Source organism: Loxodonta africana, chromosome 1, assembly GCF_030014295.1.
Source record: "Loxodonta africana isolate mLoxAfr1 chromosome 1, mLoxAfr1.hap2, whole genome shotgun sequence".
Taxonomy (NCBI): Eukaryota; Metazoa; Chordata; class Mammalia; order Proboscidea; family Elephantidae; genus Loxodonta; species Loxodonta africana.
The window spans coordinates 173336861-173360639 of NC_087342.1; the positions used below are offsets into that span (position 1 = coordinate 173336861).

A 23779-nucleotide genomic window follows, 5' to 3' on the forward strand; every position below is an offset into this window, starting at 1 on the left:
GCAACAGTGGACTCAAACAGCAACGATTGTGAGGATAGCATAGGATGGGGCAGCATTTTGTTCTGTTGTACGTAGGGTCGCTATGAGCTGGCACCGGCTTGACGGTACCTAAGACAACGGAAACCCTGGTGGTGTAGTGGTTAAGAACTTTGGCTGCTAACCAAAAGGCTGACAGTTTGAATCCACCAGGCGCTCCTTGGAAATTCTGTGGGGCAGTTCTACTATCTACTGTAGGTTGTCTAATTCTACTCTGTACACATGGGGTGACATGAGTTGGAAATGACCTGGGGAACAGTAGTGGTTCAGCAGTAGAATTCTCACCATCCATACAAGAGACCCAGGTTTGATTCCTGGCCAATTTACCTCATGTGCAGTCACCACCCATCTGTCAGTGGAGGCTGGTGTGTTGCTATGATGCTGAACAGATTTCAGTGATGCTTCCAGGTTAAGACAGACTAGGAAGAAAGGCCTGGCAATCTATTTCTGAAAAACCAGCCAGTGAAAACCCTATGGATCCTGTTGTGTATGGGGTCACCATGAGTTGGAGCCAATTAGAGGCCAGCTAACAACAAAGACGACAAATTTCGTCCTAAGAACGAACTGAGATAAAATACACCCATAAGCAAAACACCTAGCATGGTGCAGGCTACCTAACTCATGCCCTTGTTTTCCCTTCTTACCTCACCTTTCCCTCTCTCCATACCCACTCCTTCCTCCAATGCTGCTGAGGTTAAAATCAGCCCAATTGCCTTCTTCCTGTTGAGTTATTTATAACTCTAGTCGCCTGGGCTCAGCCAGAAAAGCAGGGCTGGACATTGGGCCTGTGTCTAAACACGATTGTAGGCTTGGGCGCTGTGGCCATGTGTGTGTGTGGGTGGGGAGGGTGGCTGTTGAGTGGTTCACTTTCCAAGATGCTTCTTGTTTAGAGGGAAACGATGCTACTGGTGCTTTCTTTTAATGCCGCAGGAGTTTTCAGCCCAGGCCACGGTGTTTGCTGTCTGCTGATGGAAAAGTCTTCCTCAACTTATGGTTCATACCTCATTCTTCTGAAGTGCTGGTTATGTTCAAAACTCTGCCAGAAAAGGTTTGTACTTTTTTTTTTAATGTGTGTCAGAATGAAAACTGGCTTTTTTTTTTTTAATGTCTCCCAGTTAAACATATCAATTCCAGAGAACATCTCTTGTTTTTTTTTTCCGGAAACATCTATAACCTTAAACCTTCTCACAACTCCTAATATTTTTGCCTGCCTTATTATAACTTCTCTTGGGTCTCATTATTTCACGAGTCCTGTTTCTCCCTGGTCATTAATGAGCATCTATTTGGGCTTCCAGCATTCCTTATTAATCCTCAGTTTTCCTCTCAAACCCATCGAGAAAACTCCACCCTAATGCCCTGAAGCTACTGTAAGGCTGAGATCACACATGTAACTTAGCTGGTTACTCTTATGAGGGATTGCTCTATGCACGTTACTTACTCATGTTGGGTAATATTGGTAACCGTTATAAAAATGATATAAAAACACATAAAGCATTCACAAGTATTTGTTAAATAAAAGTATAGTGTTGACAATAACAACTTGGGAAGACCCTGATTTTTCTTTGTAAGTGAACACATGCTTAACAACCAGGACTTCAAACCAGTTCCTTCCAGTTCAACCCCCTGCTGAGAATTTGCATCTCTAACGAGTTCCCAGGTGGTGCTAGTGCTGTAGGTTGTGACCGGTTCTGAGAACCACTAGTAGGGCAGTGGTTGTCAAAATCTAGTATACACAAGAATCACCTGGGGATCTTGTTAAAGTGGAGACTCTGATTCAGTATATCTGTAGTGGCAGTGCAAATTCTCAGCAGGGATTCAAACCAGACTAAATCAATCTGAAGCCCTATTAATAGCCTAAGCTTCTCACATTTTCTTTCACTGAAGAATTTCCAGCTGTTTTTTCCTAAATATAAAAACACCACCTGCTGCAGTTAGACTATAATTTTCACTTTTCCTTCACTTCGGTGTTGATATTTAAGACCCAGTGTTTGGTTTTTAGTTGTGTGTTAGTTTAAACTATGTTGATAAATAGCTAAGGCAACTTATACTTTGCTTACAGCTGTTCACTTTGGACAATGTCTGAATGTGAGTCCCTCCTATCAATTTATTCGTGACCCTTGTAATTCATTGGTGGTCATGCAAATATATTTTGATGTGTTTATGGCCACCAGGGGCCTTGTTTCATAAATAGGTTTGTTGTTCTTTTTCAGATATTATCTTGTACTTACTGTGATAATGTTTGCCTATTCTTGTTTAAAGATATTGTCCCTAGTCAATATTCATATATTTTTGTATGCCTCTTAGAATCTTCCTAAAACTGTTTTCCTTGTATTGATTTTACCCACAGGCAGCTTTTAGAGCCTTACAGCTAACTCTACAGCTGATGGCCCCTCTCCATGACATTGTGGCTTACCTCTGCAGCTTTGCTAAACTTGGAAACTGCCCAGCATGTTTTGAATTTCCTCTAAGTCCTAACCCTTTGAGAAGTGACTGGGGAGGAACTGAGGGCATTGGTAAGCAACGAAAATATCACCTTCAATTGAAATTCTCTGAAACTTTCAATACTGGGAAAGAAAAGAACTAAAATATTTTTTCATGAATGATAGTGTTAAGAAGGGCAAAGGAAAAGTCCCATTATAAACTGTTGCGAAGCTGCATGTTTATCTAATTGATGCTGCATTTACAGGCTAAATCACAAAGTGCTCCAAGTCTGAAGTCAGGAGGCCTGGGTTTGGTTTTTTGTTGTTTTATTGTGCTTTAGGTGAAAGTTTACAGCTCAAGTTAGTCTCGCATTCAAAAATTTAAACACATATTGTTTTGTGACATTGGTTGCAATCCCCACAATGTGACAACACACACCCCCTTTCCAGCCCAGGTTCCCTGTGTCCATTCGTCCATTTCCTGTTCCTTCTTGCCCACTCATATTGCTTTTAGACAGGAGTCGCCCACTTGGTCTTGTATATTTGATTAAACTAAGAAGTATGTTCCTCGCATGTGTTACTGTTTGTTTTGTAAAGCAAAACCAAACCCCTTGCCATAGAGTCGATTTTGAGTCAGAGTGACCCTATAGGACAGAGTAGAACTGCCTGATAGGATTTCCAAGGAGTGTGGCTGGTGCATTTGAACTGTTGACCTTTTGATTAGCAGTTGTAGCTTTAACCATTGTACCACCAGGGCTCTGTTTGTTTTATAGGCTTGTCTAATCTTTTTCTGAAAAATGGGCTTTGGGAGTTGTTTCAGTTCTGAGTTAGCAGAGTGTCTGGAGGCCATAGTCTCAGGGCTTCCTCCAGTCTCTGCCAGACCAGTAAGTTTGGTCTTTTTTCATGAATTTGAATTTCGTTCTACATTTTTCTCTCACTCTGTCCAGGACTCTCTGTTGTGATCCTTTTCAAAGCAGTTGTTGGTAGTAGCTGGGCACATGTAGTTCTTCTGGGCTCAGGCTAGTGGAGGGAGGCCTGGGTTTTTTCCCTGCCTCTGCCACATGGTTACTTGAAATGGGCACATTACTCTCTGGTTCTCTGTTTGCTTATCTGTAAAATGGGAGTGGTAGTACCTATCTCATGGAGATAGCCTGTGAATAAAAATCTATGTAAAAATTCTAGAAGCATGTACACACCAGTTGCCATTGAGTCAATTCTGACTTATGACAAACCCGTGTTTGTCAGAGCAGAACTGTGCTCCATGGGGTGTTCAATGGCTGACCTTTCAGAAAACAGATCACCAGGCCTTTCTTCTGAGATTCCTTTGGGTGGACTCAAACCACCAAACTTCCTGTTAGCAGCCAAGCATGTTAACTGTTTGTACCACCCAGGGACTCCAGAAGCATGCACAACCCCATTAAATAATAGCTTTCTTTTATTGCCTTTCTGGCCTTCGTGACACTGCAAGGTCAGAGCCAAGTTACTGTGCCCACTCACTGTAAAGAAGCTAACTGAGGGTTAGGTAACAATGTCCTGATGGTCTTGTAGTAAGAATGATTGAGGCTTTAGTGTTAATTAGTAACTCTAGTTCAGCACTAGATTGTAAGATAAACATACTAGGTAAATTTAAGACTCTGAAATATTTATCAAGCTGGGTTTATCAGAAGCAGGGAAATTGTTCTTGTTATTTTAATAATTTGACTTCCATCCAAATCATATCACTAGTCATATAAATATTTAATTAATCACAAAATATTACAACTTAGTAGCCAGGGATTTTAAAGAATGAGAAGAGGGTAAGAAATGAAATAATATGCCTATTCAAACCATGTGGTCTTAAAACTAAAGTGATATAATCTGAATATATACTCCTCTGGCTGGACCCCTGAGCTGGCTGCAGATAGATTTGCATTGTTCTAAGGAGCACTGAAGGAATCTATAGACATTCAGCCATGAGATTAGGGAAGGGTGTGAATGGTGACCTGGGAGGAAAATTGATGCCTGTGTCTGTGGACGTGGAGAAGAGACAGGATTGAAAAGGGGGCAGGGCAGGGCAGGGGCAGTGCCACTTCAGCAGAAAGGACAGAAATGCTGCAGACTAAATAGGGTCACTTTAGGGTTGCTATAGGAAGCCCTGGTGTTGTAGTGGTTAAGAGCTATGGCTGCTAGCCAAAAGGTCAGTGGTTTGATCCACCAGCCACTTCTTGGAAACCATATAGGGCAGTTCTACTCTTCCTATAGTGTTGCTATGAGTCAGAATTGACTCAATGACAATGATTTTTTTTAAATGAGCTTTCAAGGACCCTGGGTAATGCAAATGGTTTGCACTTGACTACTAACCAAAAGGCTGGTGGTTTGAACCCACCCAGCAGCACCTCTGTAAAGATTACAACCAAGAAAGCCCTATGTGGCCGTTCTACCCTATAATACATGGGGTTGCCATGAGTTGGAATCAACTTGACAGCAACAGGTTTGGTTTTAACTTATTTATTTTGGTTTAATGAGCTTTCAAAACTGCTAGCAAGTCTTCAATACAAGCATCAAAAGATTAGGCAAGTTTCAAAAGACTTTTAGATTCTTTTACTAATTTGAAGACTCTTATAAATGGGGTTTACTCAGGAAATAAGCTAAGATGCTCTTAGGGGAGCTGCTGGTTGTTGGGAGGCTGTGGGGCTGGGCTCCAGATGAGGGACAGGAGAAAGGAGGAATGGGCCAGGAAAACTGCCATCCCTACCTTGAGGTAGGAAGACAGGTGTTATGGGGAGATGAAATAAAGGCAGGGATAGAGCCAGAGCTATGCTTCCAAATGAAGTCACTGCAGAGGAAATCCTACAGCAGCTGGGAGGGAGCAGTGCTTCCAAGGGCACAGCCCACATGCAGCAAAAGTGACCTGGGGGAGCTTAGATTGGTGGGGAAGAGTAGGAGGAATGGTCCTGGCAAGACAAGAAAAGAGCATTGGTGAAGACAGCAGGCAGGACTACACATAGCCATTCCAGGGAACACTGGACAGTGTGGCCCAAAGGAGGAATTATGTGGACTGAGGAACAGTGGGAAATAAGGCCAAATTGTTGAGGACTTAAACTTCAGGATTAAGGAAATTCATATCTTGCTACTTACATGCACCCAGGAGTCCCTGGCTGGTGCAAACAGTTAACATGCTCAGCTGCTGATCAAAAGGTTGGCAGCTTGAGTCCACCCAGAGGCACCTCAGAAGAAAGTCCTGATGATCTATTTCTAAAAAATCAGCCATTGGAAACCCTGTGGAGCACAGTTCTACTCCGACACACCTGGGGTCCCGTGAGTTGGAATCAACTCAATGGCAACTGGATATTCTTATTAAATGGGGAACCATTGAGATAAGTGGGCTGCAGCTTGCCAAGGTGTACAATTAGAGATGTGTACTATTAAAACCAAAGTAATATTAAGCCAATAATAGAAACTGATTGAAGTTTATTTAATATACAATTTACAAATTGCAGCAATATTTCTGACTAACTCACTGCCATTGAGCCGATTCCAACTCGTAGTGACCCTACAGGACAGAGTAGAACTGCCCCATAGGGCTTCCAAGGAGAGGCTGGTGGATTTGAACTGCCGATCTTTTAGTTGCAGCCATAGCACTTAACCACTGTGCCACCAGGGCTCCATTATTTCTGGATAGAGAGTCAAAAATGTTCCAAAGAAGAAAATTCTTTCACAGATTCTTGTACTGCAACTTATCACTAGTAATTATACATCGTCATGGAAACAGGGCCAGAATAGTATTTACATAATGACTTGTGGGATTGCAACATTTTCTTAAAGAACAATTCAAATAATTACTGATTGGCCCTAGAACACAGCTTGTGGTCTGTCCTTTGGAGTTTCTGTTGTCAAAACTATACATAGCTAATTCTTTAAAAAAGCACAATACCCAAGGCAAACATTCTTTAGTAATTAGGAAACCAGTTTTTGGCCTCAAGAGCCGGTCGGTGATCTGCTGTTATAGAGCTGGCTATAGCGGTCAGCAGAACAGCATGGGTGAATACGACTAGTTTCATGTAAACAATTGAGTTATTTCAATCGAATTTTCACAGGCAGCCAGCAGGCAGTGGAGAGCAGTTATTACATACAGGAAGCTGTGGGACCCATTTTGCACCACGAGTTTGTAAAATCTGGATTAAAAAAAATTACCTCCTCAGTGTTTTCTCATGCAATGTTTCTTCTAGCATGTGATAAAGATGTTGAGTAAACTATAAGAAACTATTTTCAGCTTCTCTCAATTAACATTTTGGTATTATACTTCAGAGCCATGTCTGAGTTAAAGTAATTTAAAGTATGTTAAATGTGGCTCTTTCGCACCACATTACAGTAAACACATTTGGGAGACATGCTTTCGTGGAAAACTCAGAGGTGCTAGATCCATAATCCAAAGAGAAGTATTTCTCATGTTTGTTCAATTCTAGTTTATTTTCATTTAAAATCTTTTAGGTTAAGTTTTAAGCTTTTAAAAAGTTAATTTTGAAAATTGAGACGCAATACTAATAGTGTAGGAATTGGTGAGGCCTTGACTTAAACCTTTCTTTGTACTGTGATTTCCTTTGGGATGTGTTTTGCTATGTGTTAACTAAATTTTTTCTTAAAATAAAGATTTTTTCAGAATAAAAGAAAAGAAACCAGTTTTCTCAAGGTTTAAGGTTCAAAGAGTATCTCAGGTCAATAGTTTGGGTGGGTCATTTCACCCTCCATGGAATCTAGAAAAATTAGATTCCATGAGAATTAAAAGCTGTTCCTCAGTACCTGGTCATGTTGGGAGTGAAAACATTTGTGCCCCAAGGAGAATGTACAACATTTTGCACATTCTACTTTGGCTGAAAATAAAGGGCAAACTGAACTAGCAAAAAAAAAGAAAGAAAAATTCTAAAATAATAATTTTTAAAGAGTTAGGCCCCTCAGCCTGATTCCCAGAGGAGACAAGGAGAGCTATGCTGAAAAGATTAAATAAGAGTCTATCTCAACTCCTTTAAGCCATGTTTGAGCCATTTGGAATTAGATAAAACGGGTTATATGGATTTATATGCTTTAAAATAATTTTTCAAGGGACATTCAGGATTTTGGTTTTAGGTCTCCCACTTAAGGAAGCAACTCTTAGCATGCTCTAAGGACACTGCCGGGTTCTCCCTTTTCCTGAAACTCAGCAACTCCTTTTGCGTCAATATGAAGCAGAGGGAGTGATAAGAACATGGGAGTTTACAGTATGATTTCCTTGTAAAGGACCAGGAGGCCAATTAAAGTCCAAATACCATATGCTGAAATTATTTTTTCAAGAACTCTTGAGACAAACTAGGTACGGAGTATACTGGTTCTCAAAGTGTTTGTCACGCTGAGACGGGGCCACTGTGACTCCTCTACCTCTGATTTCACAAACAGGACCCTCCTAGGGAGAGATCAAGAAAAGGCCCCTTTTCTGACATTTCCTGGCACAGGGTCCACTCCCACTGTCACCACTGCCAGCAACCATCTGCCCCATCCTCACAGACAGAGCCTTCCCTTTCTGGGCCTGCCCACCTCCTGCCAAGCAGCATGACCCCACAAAGAAAACAAAGCCAGAATAAGGGTTTTAAAATCAGTAAATAGCAAAGGAATAACAGTACCCACAACCCACGCATCTGTATTTTAATGATAATGCCACTGTCTTAGTTTCCTAGGTACTACAAGGAACCCTGGTGGCACAATGGTTAAGAGCTCAGCTGCTAACCTGTGGTTCAAACCTACCAGCAGCTCTTGGGGAAAAGATCTAGTGATCTGCTCCTGTAAAGATAACAGCCTAGGAAACCCTATGGGGCAGCTCTACCCTGTCATACAGGGTCACTATGAGTCAGAATCAACTTGACAGCACATAAGAACAGGTAGTACCACAAACTAGGTAGCTTAAAACAACAGGAGCCTCATAGCTCTGGAGGATATCAAGGGTCATGCTGTCTCTGAAGGCTCTAGGGGAAGATCCTTGCCTATTCCTAGCTTCTAGTGGTTCCTGGCAATTCTTGGCATTTGTAGATCCATCACTCTAATCTCTTGCCTTTGTCTTAATATGGCCATCTTCCCTCTGTGCCTGTGTCTCTTATCTTTTTCTAGGACACTAGCCACCTTGGACAGCACTCACCCTACTCTAGTCTGACCTCATGTTAACTGACAACATTTTCAAAGACCCTATTCCCAAACAAGGTGGGGAGGGGCGTTGGAGGGGTGGGGTTTAGGACTTAACATATCTTTTGAGGACACACAATTCACTCCATAACAGCCACATAACGGCACATAGCTATTTTGCTGGGAAGCGACTTGATCATGCAAAAAGCGTATGCTTTTCTCCTAATTCTTATTTATTGCACAAACAGCACGATGTAAACCATCTTAAAAATAATGAAAAGAAAAAAGTCGCCTATAATCCAACCCTGGAAACCGTGGTGGCGTAGTGGTTAAGTGCTGTGGCTGCTAACCAAAGGGTCAGTGGTTTGAATCCACCAGGCACTGCTTGGAAACTCTATGGGGCAGTTCTACTCTGTCCTATAGGGTCACTAGGAATCAGAATTGATGCGACAGCAGTAGGGTTTTTTTTTAAATAATCCAACCATTTTAGCAAATGGACCCTTTCATTTGTCTTTACAGCATTCTAGCCCTTGTGCAAATACATATGTATTTTATAGAGCTTTAATCATAGGGTATGTGCAATTTTATATTCTCCTTTTTTTCGTGATCATTACAGAGAATTAGAAATATTTTCTCCTGGTTGCTTCTTCGCTTGGCAGGCTGTGTTGCTTAAAGACCAGACTCACTAGGCATTAAACAAATGAGGCTAACTGACTGCCTTTTCCTCTTATCTACCTCACACAAGCTCTTGTACAATTTGCTCTAATGTGACTCCTCTTCTGGTAGAAGTTTCCTTTCAGTCTAAGAAAAGGGTTGGCCATCAGATTCAGAGGGGTCATAAAAAGTTCAGTGATTAGACCCAATTATTTTGAGGTTAGGAAAAAAAAAAGGGTTTTTGTTGTGTGAAAAGCATCAAATGAATATGAGATCCAGACTGCTTATCTTATCCTAAAGCCAAGAGGATATATTGCAAGTGTTAGCAACCATTTTCCACCCCAATCTTCCCTGATCAAGTTCTCACAGACAGCTTCTCTACTCCCACAGTTCCTCTGCTTTCCATGCTGAGGAGGCCCAGGATCAGTCCAGCAAGGTGAAAGGTGCTAGGGTTAGGGGATGAGGTGTTGAAATAGAGCAGCTCTGGAAACTTCCATGGGTCTCCCATCTCACTCCTGCCCTGGGCTGCATATATAGGCATGGTAATCGTTTCCATAATCCTTCTCTTCCCTCAATAGGAATGTCCTTTGTGGGTAGAAAACCATCACCACCCTCACAGGGAGCTGATGTGTGTTTCAGACCAGATAGCATTCTGGTAGCCCTGTGAGTGCGTGGAGGCTCACCCACCCCTACCGGTGCTCCCTGTGCCTCACCAGCCCTTACCCATGCCAGTAACAAAGGTGCCAGGACAGCCATCCAGATCAGGTTCCTCAACTCAGCACTCAGTGCCCCAAAAAACCCCTAACTTAAATTTCCATTCAAAACATGTGTAAACCTATTTATACCTGTCATGGATTGGATAGTGTTCCCCAAAAATATGTGTCCATTTGGTTAGGCCATGATTCCCAGTATTATATGGTTGTCTTCCATTTTGTTATTATAATTTTATAATTTTGTGAAGAGGATTAGGGTGGGATTGTAACATCCTCACCCAGATCACATCCCTGATCCAGTGTAAAGGGAGTTTCCCTAGGGTGTGGCCTACACCACTTTTTGTCTCTCAAGAGATAAAAGGAAAGGGAAACGAGCAGAGAGGGGGCCCACTTACCACCAAGAAAGCAGTGCCAGGAGCAGAGAGCATCCTTTGGACGAGGGGTCCCTGCACAGAGAAACTCCTAGTCTGGGGAAAGATTGATGAGAAGGCCGACAGAGAAGGCTTTCACTAGAGCTGACACCCTAAATTTGGACTTTTAGCCCACTGTACTGTGAAGAAATGCATTTCTCTTCATTAAAGCCATCCACTTGTAGTATTTCTGTTATAGCAGCACTAGATGACTATGACAATACCCAACCTGCTTTTGCATTAGAAATAAGCCAAATAGGGATCTCCCACCAAACCAAACCAAACTCATTGCCATTGAGTCGATTCTAACTCACAGCGACCCTATAGGACAGAGTAGAGCTGCCCCATATGGTTTCCAAGGAGTGCCTGGTAGATTCAAACTGCCAACCTTTTGGTTAGCATCCAAGCTCTTAACCACTATGCCATCCATGCCCACTCCTAAAATGACTAGAATCTCCCAGAAAGACAAGTATGTGTAGTAGTCGTACATGTATATACGTGTGTGTGTGTATTTTTACTTGCTTTGAATGGTCTTCAGTCTTTAACCCATGAAGCAATGACAGGAGGGCTAATTTGGATAGCGCAGCGATGAGAAATGAGTGCTGGTTTATAATCTCTAATAATTTCAAGCCCCCAGTGGGTGTACTGAAGCGTATACTTTACGTGCACTTTCTCTTTCTCATTCTATTTAGAGATACCTGTAGCCTAGTAAATTTCTTATTGTGCTGTAAAGCAAAGCAAGTTTTTATCTTTCAGAGGGACTGAGGACAGAAGGAAGGAAAGGTAAATCAGACCTTGGGTTCTAGAGCGTAAGGCTTTGCTTGTATATTTAGCACACCCACAAACACAGATGTCCATCCAGGTGAAAAGTTGGCTCTGGAGGGTGAAATGATGGTTCATTGGGTTAGCTATAGTGGCCTGTATTTCACACTGACTAAACTGTTGTCTATTTTTTAGGGTTTGAACTTCAAGAGCTGCAGAAAATGATTGACAGCCTCCAGAGCCCCCAAGACCCCAAGCAGGTGGCCCAGGCACTCCTTCCCCGGAGGGAGGTTATGTTTCTGCAGTTTGACGCTGCAGTGAGGCATCTCATCCGGTACGGCCAGGAGAGTTAGCTAATCCTGCCCAGTAAATTCTGCTGGGCAGGTGTTTGCTGAGCAACCATCCAGGGAGGCCGCTCTTGGCAAGATGAGATAATGTGCTTAAAATAGTCGGGGGCACAACAAGATCCAGAACACTGGTGACCAAGCACATCCTGCTGCAAAGGGTGTCCGTGGGGAATGATTTCTTGTTGGTTAATACTATTCTTGGCTTTATGAACTGTGATTACAAAACAGTTAGTTTGCATGTCAGTTGCTGCTTTCAATGTTCAAGCTATCTTCTTGGAAGTAATTTTTTTGATACTTCTGGGGATTATTATTTCTAAGAGTTTTATTTTTCTCAACCTTTCTTTACCTTCCAAAAGGACAGACTTTTCACTGCCCTTCCGAAGCCAATGGAATTGACTGAGTTAAATTTATAAATAAATAAATGTACCTCTGGCCTACAGGACTCATCTTAAGCACTCTGCATACAAAAAGAATGTTATTTTTGGTTAATCAATTATGACTCTGATGAGAAAATGAGTCTGGATTAGCATTCACAGTGTTTCCAGTATGAGCAAGCTGTGTATGGGAGGGGAAAAGGGTCAGGTCAGAGGGCCTCTGCTTATTCTTAAATTGTCAAAATTAGGTAATTTCCTTTGATAAATTCCCAGGGTGACTATTTAGCCAATTTAGGGGGGCCTCTGGGAGCTCTGCTCTTCCCTATGGATTGTAACTGCTTCCCACCATCAGTGTGGGTGTCCACAGAAAGACAGAAGCATGGAGTTTGTACTTCACTAGGGAGCCCCTGGCGCCCTGGTGGCACAGTGGTTAAGAGCTCAGGCTGCTAACCAAAAAAGGTGCTCCTTGGAAACCTTCTGCAGCAGTTCTACTCTGTCCTGTAGGGTCACTATGAGTCAGAATCGACACGATGGCAATGGGTAGGTAACCCCTAGAGGAGCCCTGGTTGCACAGTGGTTAAAGCACTCGGCTACTAACCCAAAGTTTGGAAGTTTGAACTCACCGGCCACTCTGTGGGAGAAAGATGTGGCAGTCTTCTTCCATGAAGATTTCGGCTTTAGAAACCCTATGGGACAGTTCTACCCTATCCTATAGGGAGGCTGAGTTGGAATCAAGTCAAGGGCAATGGGTTTAGTTTTTAGGGAGTCCCTGGGTGGTGCAGATTGTTAAGGCATGCAGCTGCTAACCAAAAGGTTAGAAGTTCAAGTTCACCCAGAGGCACCTCAGAAGAGAGCCCTGGTGATCTACTTCTGAAAAATAAGCCATTGCAAACCTATGGAGCGTAGTTCTACTCTGACAAACATGGGGTCGTCATGAGTCAGGTGAGACCACAGTAACCACACTTTGTTTCTGCTCTGCGTTTTCTTTATGCTGAACATCAGGAAACTGGATTTAGAATGTAAATTCAGCAGGACAAAAAGTCAGGCTCATTTGCTTTCTTTTTATTGAGAAACAGCTTTCTGAACTACAGCTTAGTCACACAGGTAGGCTGTAAAGGCTCTGATTGTCAGGACGGCCATTCATCTGAGCTCTGAAAATCCAAGGTCAGAATTTGTAAGGAATTTACATAGGATAAAAAAACAGAAGTCCTTTTTGGGTTCAGTATGCCACTCTTCTCCCACGGAAGCACTGGGCTTTGCTCAGAATTGCTTTGCCAGGGCTTTCTTTGCCCCAGCACTCATTCAGCAGTATCACTATATTTTTCAGAGGACCCAACAGTGGAGCTATGTGGTTCCTCCGGAGAAAGCCACCCAGGATGGTAGACCCCTGTGAGTCCTCCACTCATCACGCCTTCTCTGGCCATTTGTACAACAGTGCCTAGTTTCTTCACAGCGGTTTGGTTGTGTTTGAAAACACACTTCTAGTAAGTAGTAGACCAGGACAGAACTGAGATGTGTCTGACTGCAAAGCCTGAGAGCCACAGTGCCGGGCAGCAGTGTGGATAGAAGAGAGGACACAGAGAGATGGCAGGGGCAGGAGAAAAGAGAAGCTGAAAGATAAATGTCCTCCGTCTTGATCATTTTACTTAGGCCTGAACTTGCAAACAAGGAAAAGTCCTTAGATAATCAAAAGAGACAGGAAGCTTGGGGAAGTTCCCCCACCCTTCCCAGAGCTCACCATGACTGAGCAAATGTGACTGTTTTTCCCAGGGAACTCTTTGCTTATATGAACTGAAGACTTCTCCAGAGTTTGCTTCCATAGATAGAAGGAGGGGAGGGAGGAGGACGCTTCAAGGACAATAGATAAAAGGCCCTGCAGAGGTGCCTAAAGGAGCCCTGGTGACATAATAGTTAAGAGCTTGGATGCTAACTGAAAGATTGGAGGTTTGAATCAGTGAGAAAAGACCTGGTGATCTGTTCCTGTAAAGATTATTGTTGTTGTTGTTAGGTGCCTTAAATCAGTTCCAGCTCATAGCAACCCTATGTACAACAAAACAAAACACTACCCAGTCATGTACCATACTCATAACCGTTGCTATGCTTGAGCCCATCATTGCAGCCACTGTGTCAATCCATCTCATTGAGGGGCTTCCTTTTTTCATTGACCCTCTACTTTATCAAGCATAATATCCTTCTCCGGGGTCTAGTCCCTCCAGATAACATGTCCAAAGTACATGAGACAAAGTCTTGTGCCATCCTCACTTCTAAGGAGCATTCTGGCTGTCCTTCCAACACTGATTTTTCATTCTTCTGGCAGTCCAAGGTATATTCAATGTTCTTCTCCAACACCATAATTCAAAGGCATCAATTCTTCTTCGGTCTTCCTAATTCATTGTTGAGCTTTTGCATGCATATGAGGCAATTGAAACTACCACGGTTTGGGTCAGATGCACCTTAGTTCTCAAAGCGACATTTTTTCTTTTTAACACTCTAAAAAGGTGTTTTGCAGCAGATTTGCCCAATGCAATATATCATTTGATTTCTTGACTGCTCCTTCCACGGACATTGATTTTGGATCCAAGTAGAATGAAATTCTTGACAACTTCAATATTTTCTCCATTTATCATGATGTTGCTTATGGGTCCAGTTGTGAGGATATTTTCTTTATGTTGAGGTCAGCCTAGAAAACCGTATGGGACAGTTCTACTCTGTCCTCTAGGGTTGATATGAGTCACAATCGACTTGACAGCACACAACAACAGAGTCACCTATCCTGAATGGCCCAAACGTGAAGTGCTCAACTACTAACCAAAAGGTTGGTGATTTGAACCCACCCAGAAGCACCTCAGATGACAGGCCTCGCAATCTGCTTCTGAAAGGTTACGGCCTTGAAAATCCTATGGAGCAGTTCTACTTTGCATGTATGGGGCCACCATGAGTCAGAATCGACACGATGGCAACTAACAATAACAAAAGTCACCTAATATCTGGCTCCTGCTTCTCTGTGACATAGATCAGCTCTAGTTGCTGGATCCATACATGTTTCTAGGCATAGAACATTTCATTCTGCCCTTGTTGCCCTGCCCTCCACAGAGTTCAGGCAAGGGCCAGATGGAAATGGGTGCTGTCCTCTAACAAGGCTGGAGTCACATTCCCAGGGCCAGTCATCCACCTCTTGTTTGTCTATCAACCTGCAGGAGTTATTTATTAGCCAATGTGAGAAATACCTGAGGATTGTGTTCTACTTTAATGGCAGGTGAATTAACCTTTTGCCTTAAAGGTAAAAGCTTGGGTGATACAATGATTCTAATCAATCTAGTTTGTTTACCTCAGGGGTCAGCAAACTACTTCTGTTGGCCCGGGACTGTTTCTGTACGTGTGGCATGTGTACCATGCTCTGTGTGAATTTTATGTATTTTAATAGTTGGGGGGAAAAAATCAACAAAAGAATAGTATTTTTGTGACATAGAAAAATTAGTGTGAAATTCACATTTCAGTGTCCATAAAAGAAGTTTTATTTGAACACAACCATGTCAATCATTTACATATCATCTCTGGCTGCTTTCATCCTACAACCAGAGTTGAATAGTTGTAACAGAGGCTGTATGGTCCACGAAGCCCAAAATATTTATTATCCGGCCCTTTAAGAAAAAGCTTGCCAACCTTTGACTTAAATGATTAAATTACTTTGTAATTTGGGGATGGAGGAAGGCCAAGAAAAAAAAAGTCCATCCAAGGGGCACTACATACATATATATACATACACAGTGCCGTTGAGTCGATTCCAGCTCATAGCGACCCAGGGACACTAAAGAACAGAATAAAATGTATGAAGTACTCTGTTGCTGTAGAGCCGATTCCGAGTCACAGCGACCCTATAGGATAGAGTAGAACTGCCCCATAGGGTTTCCAAGGAATACCTGGTGGATTCGAACTGCCGGCCTTTTGATTAGCAGCCGTAGCTCTTAACCACTTTGCCACCAGGGTTTCCAAAATGTACGAAAGGTGCCTCTAATCTGAATGTATTGTTGACGTTCAGGCTGATTAAGGTAAAAAGGAGAAACTTGAAGAAATATCCTGAAGTTGCAATAGTAACTTCCCACAGCCAGCCTGATTTAGGAATATATCAAGGGATCTCTAAAGAAAACAATACCAGCCTCTTGGTCTTTGAATTCTGTTGGTTTTCTGTTCATTTTCAATTTATTTTTGTTTTCACATTTGTCTATTTTAAGTGTCTCTAAGTATGTAGATGTTGAAGTTTGTTTCAAGACTATCTGGGGATTTCTGGGAGACGCACAGAAGTCCTCATGTAAGTTGGGCCAGCTAATGACCAAGCCTCAGGTCTCAAGTGGCTGAGAAGCCAAGAGCCTCAACTTTTGCCTGGTCTCCTCAGGGCCACTTTGTGGGGTTTTTTTAATATCCACGCCTCCAGGGAAAACTCTAGCATTTGCCCTGTGAACCAACAGCTCCCTGTGGCTTGAATCAGCTTGTCTGGGATCATGCTTGTGGATAGCTCTCTCACTCACAAGATGATTGGGGGTCTAGGAACCCCTCAACTGCTTATTGGTATTAAGGCGACTGGAGTGTGGGAGAATAGCTTGGAGAGGTGGATACTTCTATTCAGACATTTTAAAAATGGCCAGCTGGGAAGAACTGATGTTATGGATTGAACCGTGTCCCCCAGAAATGTGGGTTGTAAATCCTAACCTCTATACCTGTGGTTATAATCCCATTTAGGAATGGATTGTCTTGGTTATGCTAATGAGGCAGGATTAGTATAGTCTCAAGTCAGTGTCTTTTGAGATATAAAGGAGATTAAACAAGAAGACGGGATAAGATAGATGCCAAAACACATGAAGATCTCCAAGGAACCAGGATACAGACAGAAGCGAAAAGAGACAACGACCTTCCTCCAGAGCTGACAGAGAGACAAAGTCTTCTCCTAGAGCCAGCACTCTGAATTCAGACTTCTAGCCCTAACCCCCCTCTCCCCGCAAAAAAAACCCCACTGCCACTGAGTCAGTTTCGACTCATAGTGACCCTGTAGGACAGGGTAGAACTGCCCCATAGGGCTTCCAAGACTGTAAATCTTTACAGAAGCAGACTGCCGCGTCTTTCTCCTGTGTAGTGACTGGTGGGTTTGAACCACTGACCCTTTGATTAGCAGCCGAGTGCTTTAACCACTGTACCACCAGGGCTCCTTAGCCTCCTAAACTGTGAGAAACTAAACTTCTATTTGTAAAGCCACCCATTTGTGGTATTTCTGCTATAGCATCACTAGATAACTAAGACACCTGGCTTTGTTAGGGGTGGGTGGTTGGCAGGTGTGCCACTGGCACGAGCAAGTCAGTCTTTCATTCTTCTGAGCTTTTTTGTATCTGGAGTGCTGTTGTCAGGCTGTGATGGTTAGACCCACCCTGACAGAAGGCATAGTCCAGGGTTTGCCGACTGAGGGTCTGAATGAGTTGTCACTGGGGCTCGTGAGCGGTTTTCAGTACTTCCAAATGTATGATGAAAAAGATACATTTGCCCAAAAGCTCCACAAGTAAATAAATCAGTTCATTCAAGATTCTTCCCCTTTCCCTCCTTTTCTTTGATTTTCTCAGAGGTGATCTAAGTTCCTGGGGGAAGAGGAAACAGTCAGAGAGGAGTATTACCTCACCCATCTCTGCCTCAGGTTAGCTGGTCCAATCTGAGCCTCTCAGGGTTGGCCTCTTCTCAGCACTGCTCCTGGGCACCCCCTTGTGAGAATGCAAGAGCTTGGGACCTCCCAGGTCTTTCTTCCACACTTAGGGTCTGTGCTGATCTCTGGGAGGCCACCTCATTTCTGTCAGTGCTCATATCCCCCTCTGCCATTGCTGATATCTCCCTTAGCCATTGCTGACTTCCTCCTACTTTGGTGTCTGCTATATGGAAGACTTGGGCTACACCAGTGGAGGATACAGACAAAAGATCCTTTCTGCTCTGGGGTTGCAGTCTCTCCCCCCAACTTATCCTGTGTCAGCATCATCTTTTCTTAGGTACCCAGTAGATCTAGAAACAGTTTTTCCTGGCTTGCTAAACTCTTATTTCCTTTTGGAAAAGAAAATCACCCAAGCTTATGCATACTCCCTTCTCCATCACTTACTGTATAAATGTCATGCTCTAGTCTTCAAGGCTTTTGGTCCTTGATATGCAAAGTCAAGTTTTGTTTCAAAACAAAGACCTTTCTTTCTCAAACCCCAGGCTTTTATTATTTAATTTACAATTTGGTTTTACATACCAAAACTATTGTCTCAGCTATTGGTCTTAAAATAATTCAATTGATATCTTTGTTCTAGAGCTACAGCTGCACTGTATAATAGGGTAGCTACATGTGGCTATTCAATTAAAATTAACATGAATTAAAATTAAATAAAATTTAAAATGCCGTTTCCCAGTTGCATTAGCCACATTTCAAGGGCTCAACAGCCACATATGGAATGGCGGAGGGCGATATGAGCACTGACAGAAATGAGGTGGCCTCCCAGAGACTAGCATAGCCCCTAAGTGTGGAAGAAAGACCTGGGAGGTCCCAACTCTTGCATTCTTACAAGGGGGTGCCAGGAGGTGTGCTGAGAGGCTCAGGTTGGACCAGCTAACCTGAGGCAGAGATGGGTAAGGTGACACTCAATGGCAATCCGTTAGTCTACAGTATATCTACCTTCCCTATAGAATTGTGGGAGTGAAGGTCAGTGCATACAGAAAGCGGGGGTGAGGGATGAGGTGGCTAAGGAAGAAATGTTATCTTGCCGCAGTTCTTTGAATAATGTTTTGAGTTTTAGAAGGAAAAATAATTACTTTTAATGAAATTTGCCCATACGTTTTTCCAGAAGATCATTTTTGGCAGCTGGAAATGTTTCTGCCTACCAGTCTGTCACAGACGGCATGTACCATGGGTTGCCACCAATGAGCAACTCTCTCGTGAAGAGCGTATTTGCTTCACAGCTTGGCCTGCCCCAGCCACTGGATCCACGGAGCCTCCAGGTGTGTTTATAGGTGTTTCTACACCTATAAATGTGTGTGATGCATGGGGGATTTTGTCACTTTGTTTCTGTTTGGTTTAAACTTTGTAGGGGTTCTCAGTGCTTCAAAACATTTCAGTCTTCATTGGCTCCCCTTCACTCACAGAGGGAGAAGCCAGGGCCCCGTGGCCAGCTGTTATTCCCAGTCAGAGTCTTCCCAGTCAGAGTCTCCAAACTGCTCAACAAGCTAATGAGGCAACAGTTTATCTACTCACAGCTGATAATAAAACCAACACTTGATCTTTTTCATGTAATAAGTAATTATGATAGCAATTACAACACATAAATTAAATCAGCAGCTGACTTGAATAACCCTGGTTACAATGTGTATTATCATATGTGATCTTGTCAAGTCTCGTTGCTCCTAGGCAGGATCAATATTATCCACCTTCTACAACTAAAAATTTAAGGCTTAGAAACACCAGAGATCATACCATTAGAGAATTATGGTAGCACTTGTTCACAAGCTGTATTCATTGTCTATTGCTGGGTAATAGATTACCCCAAAATTTATCAAATTAAAACAATAAACATTCATAATCTCATGCTGTTTCTGAGAATCGGGAATCTGGGAGCAGCTTAGCTGGGTCGTTCTGACTCAGAGTCCCTCATATGGCTGCAATCAAGGTGTCAGCCAGGGTTGTAGCTATTTCAAGGCTCAACTGGAGGAGAATCTGCCTCCAACCTCACTTACATGGCTGTAGCCCTCAGAAGATCCACTTCCAAGTTCACGCCCATGGACCTTTCAACACAGAGCTGCCTCAGGACATGGCAGATGGCTTCCCCAAGAGTGAGCAATCTAAGAGAAAGAAAGAGAGAGCCCAAGACAGAAGCCACAGCCTTTTTATTACCTAACTTCAGAAGTAAGATCCCATCACTTGTGCCATATACTGTTCATTAGAAGCAAGTCACTAAATCCAGCACATACTCAAGGGGTTGTTGTTGTTTTTGTTAGGTGTCATCAAGTCGGTTCCAACTCATAGCGACCCTATGCACAACAGAACGAAACACTGCCTGGTCCTGAGCCATCCTTACAATCGTTGTTATGCTTGAGCTCATTTTTGCAGCCACTATGTCAATCCATCTTGTTGAGGGTCTTCCTCTTTTCCGCTGACCCTGTACTCTGCCAAGCCTGATGTCCTTCTCCAGGGACTGGTCCCTCCTGACAACATGTCCAAAGTACATAAGACGCAGTTTCGCCACCCTTGCTTCTAAGGAGCATTCTGGCTGTATTTCTTCTAAGACAGATTTGTTCGTTCTTTTGGCAGTCCATGGTATATTCAATATTCTCACCAACACCACAATTCAAAGGCGTCAGTTCTTCTTCCGTCTTCCTTATTCATTGTCCAGCTTTCACATGCATATGATGCGATTGAAAATACCATGGCTTGGGTCAGATGCACCTTAGTCTTCAAGGTGACATCTTTGGTTTTCAACACTTTAAAGAGGTCCTTTATAGCAGATTTACCCAATGCATTATGAGCAATTGATGGTCTGTTCCACAGTCGGCCCCTGGCCTTGTTCTAACTGACGATATTGAGCTTTTCCATCATCTCTTTCCACAGATGTAGTCAGTTTGATTACTGTGTGTTCCATCTGGTGAGGTCCATGTGTATAGTCGCCGTTTATGTTGGTGAAAGAAGGTATTTGCAGTGAAGAATTTGTTGGTCTTGCAAAATTCTATCATTCCATCTCCGGCATTGTTTCTATCACCAAGGCCATATTTTCCAACTACTGATCCTTCTTCTTTGTTTCCAACTTTCGCATTCCAATCTCCGGTAATTATCAATTCATCTTGATCAATTTCAGACTGCAGCAGCTGATAAAAATCTTCAATTTCTTCATCTTTGGCCCTAGTGGTTGGTGCATAAATTTGAATAATAATCGTATTAACTGGTCTTCCTTGCAGGTGTATGGACATCATTGACGGCGTCCTACTTCAGGATACATCTTGAAACTTTCTTTTTGATGATGAATGCAACACCATTCCTCTTTAAGTTGTCATTCCCAGCATAGTAGACTATATGATTGTCTCCTTCAAAATGGCCAATACCAGTCCATTTCAGCTCACTAATGCCTAGGATATCGATGTTTATGCATTCCATTTCATTTTTTACAATTTCCAATTTTCCGAGATTCATACTTCATACATTCCAGGTTCCAATTATTAATGGATTGTTTGCAGCTGTTTCTTCTCATTTTGAGTTATGCCATATCAGCAGATGAAGGTCCCAAAGGCTTTACTCCATCCACGTCATTAAGGTCAACTCTACTTTGAGTAGGCAACTCTTCCCCAGTCATCTTTTGAGTGCCTTCCAACCTGGGGGGCTCATCTTCCAGCACTGTATCAGACAATGTTCTGCTGCTATTCATAAGGTTTTCACTGGCTAATGCTTTTCAGAAGTAGGCTGCTGGGTCCTTCTTCCTAGTCTGTCTTAGTCTGAAAGCTCAGCTGAAACCTGTCCTCCATGGGTGACCCTGCTGGTATCTGAATACCAGTGGCATAGCTTCCAGCATCACAGCAAGGGGACGGGAATTAAACTCCATCTCTTGATGGGAAGAGTATCAAAGAATTTGTGGGCATATCTTTAAAACCACCTCACAAGCTGAGTTCTTTTAACTCCAAAAGTTTTGACTTGATGTTTTGCTGTTATAAAGCTTAGCTTGAGTGACACTAGGAAACCCTGGTGGCATAGTGGTTAAGTGCTACAGCTGCTAACCAAGAGGTCAGCAGTTCAAATCCACCAGGCCCTCCTTGGAAACTCTATGGTGCAGTTCTACTCTGTCCTATAGGGTTGCTATGAGTCGGAATCGACTCAACGGCAGTGGGTTTTTTTTTTTTGTTTTCAGTGACACTGACAACCTCAACTAGTCCCAAGCTTTCACCTACTCTAGCTACAAGATGGTGACTCCTGGCCCAAACCTTCACCCTCATTTAGACCCAGAAGACAGGGTTGAATCCTGGCCACTGGGCATGCTTACGCTGCCTGGGGCATTGCCTGGGATTAGGTGGATGCAGGCATCCTGATTTCTGCAATGTGAAGTGACTTGGAGCAACTCCAGAAATTGTCTGAAGTCAGCCCAAGGTCTAGAAGTATAGAATAGGTTGGTATGGGCAGGCCCGGCACATCCAAGGCTGCACATCCCACAAGGAGTAAGGGATGCCTCGGTCATTGGACAGTAATGTGGAGAAGACAGAGGGTCCCATGTAATATATAGTGACATTGATTTTGAGTTATCTAGAACTAGGTCACGATGGTGATACAGGGAATTTTTTAAGGTTCATAATATTGAGATCATCTGAGTAAATTTACCTTTGTTAATTATAAATATGTCCCATTGGTATCATTCTGTTCTGGAACTTCTGAACACTGGCGCTGACTAGTTATACTGAACACTCAAGTACTCTCTGTGTTAAGCCACCTTCTGGAGGTAAAATTGGTTTTTTAATAAGATTATTACTCTTTCCTCTATGTTATCAGGAACCATCATCAAGAAGTGTTTGTACGTAATAAATAAATTACCCAACAATGTTTTAGGGTACACTCGAAGACATCTGTTTATATACAGATGTCTAGTACTTATTGGCACAGTACAGCATTACCATGTTTATTATCTGGTTCTTTTAGGCATTTGTGCTGTTCCCTTGGAGAGCATTTCTGGAAGATGGAGGACCATTTCCACTTATGAGTAGCAGCCCAGATACCCTAGAATACAATATGCAGGTAGGGCAGATCTTCTCATTTATCACTGAGAAAGCTGAATGCATTCTGCAAAGCATGGCTGTCATTAGGTCTATATATTATGTCCTTCATACTTATACTCTAGAGTGTTTGATAATGATGTTATAAACGTGATACTGAAAAGGAGTCGTGTTTTCTTATAACAGGTGAGAATCATGTTCTCAGCTGGTATCAGCCTCGGCTGAACTTCCCATGACCAACAGTTATGTGGGAGAGCAGCCAGCCACCTCCCATCTCTGAGCCTCCTAGAGAAACTCCCAGGCTGGCAGCTCAAAGGTGTGCCGCTCCCGACTCACCTGTGGAACCCTGGTGGGAGGAGAATGCTTTAAGCAGGATTTATAAGGAGAAATTTTTTTTTTCAAGTTTGTGTTTTTCCCTTGGTCATTTAAGTAAATTTTGTTCTGTTTTCATTTTAAAAAATAGAAAATATAAAAATCCTAAATTTGCTTCAGTATGGAGGTGGGGAGTGGATGGGAATGGGGTAGGACTGGCCATAGGTTGATGATTGTTGGAGTTCAGTGATGGGAGCTTGGGGTTCATTAAACCATGTTGTTTGCATTTGTATATGTTCGAAATTCTCCATAAATAAGTTTTTTTTAAGTAAAATAATAATAATGGTTAAAAAAATTAATTATAGTCCCACCACTAAGAAACAATCACAAGTAACATTTTGGCTTTTTCAGTATTTTTCCCTGTTTACATGTGTTTGTATTCGTACTTTTAAAGGAATATTGACATCACACTACATATTCAGTTGTGAATTCTTTTCACTTGATTTGATATAGTAAGAATTTCTACTTGCCATTATGGAATGATGTAATAATATTCCATGATAGGAATTTACCAGAATTTATGTAACTATACCTCCGATGTTGGGTATGTAGACAGTTTCCGACTTGAACTACTCTAAATAATGCTGCCCTGTACAGCCTCATACCTCAGCATCTCTGATTGTTTCTTTAGGATAAGTTCTTAGAAGTGGAATTGTTGAGTCAAAAGGTATGAATGCTTTAAAATTCTTGGTATCTATTGCCAAGTTGCCCTGCTTGAAAGTCTACACCAGTTTATAACCCCACCAGCAGTATATGAAACTGCCTTTTATCACTTTTGGGTATAATTATTTTTAAAACTTTTGCCAATTAATTAGGCAA

General features: G+C 42.5%; 1 protein-coding gene across 1 annotated transcript in view; it reads left to right on the forward strand.

Annotated features, from left to right (window-relative positions):
- LOC104845755 (coiled-coil domain-containing protein 162-like) overlaps positions 1–22857 on the forward strand; it is a 37266-nt gene extending 14409 nt beyond the window's left edge. Inside the window, exons 2-5 of the mRNA XM_064294761.1 lie at positions 2384–2549; positions 11317–11455; positions 18694–18847; positions 22515–22857. Of these exons, the coding sequence (XP_064150831.1) occupies positions 2384–2549; positions 11317–11455; positions 18694–18847; positions 22515–22736 (681 nt within the window). The 3' untranslated portion in view covers positions 22737–22857. The remainder of the gene's footprint in view (positions 1–2383; positions 2550–11316; positions 11456–18693; positions 18848–22514) is intronic.
- Positions 22858–23779: the final 922 nt, after the last annotated feature.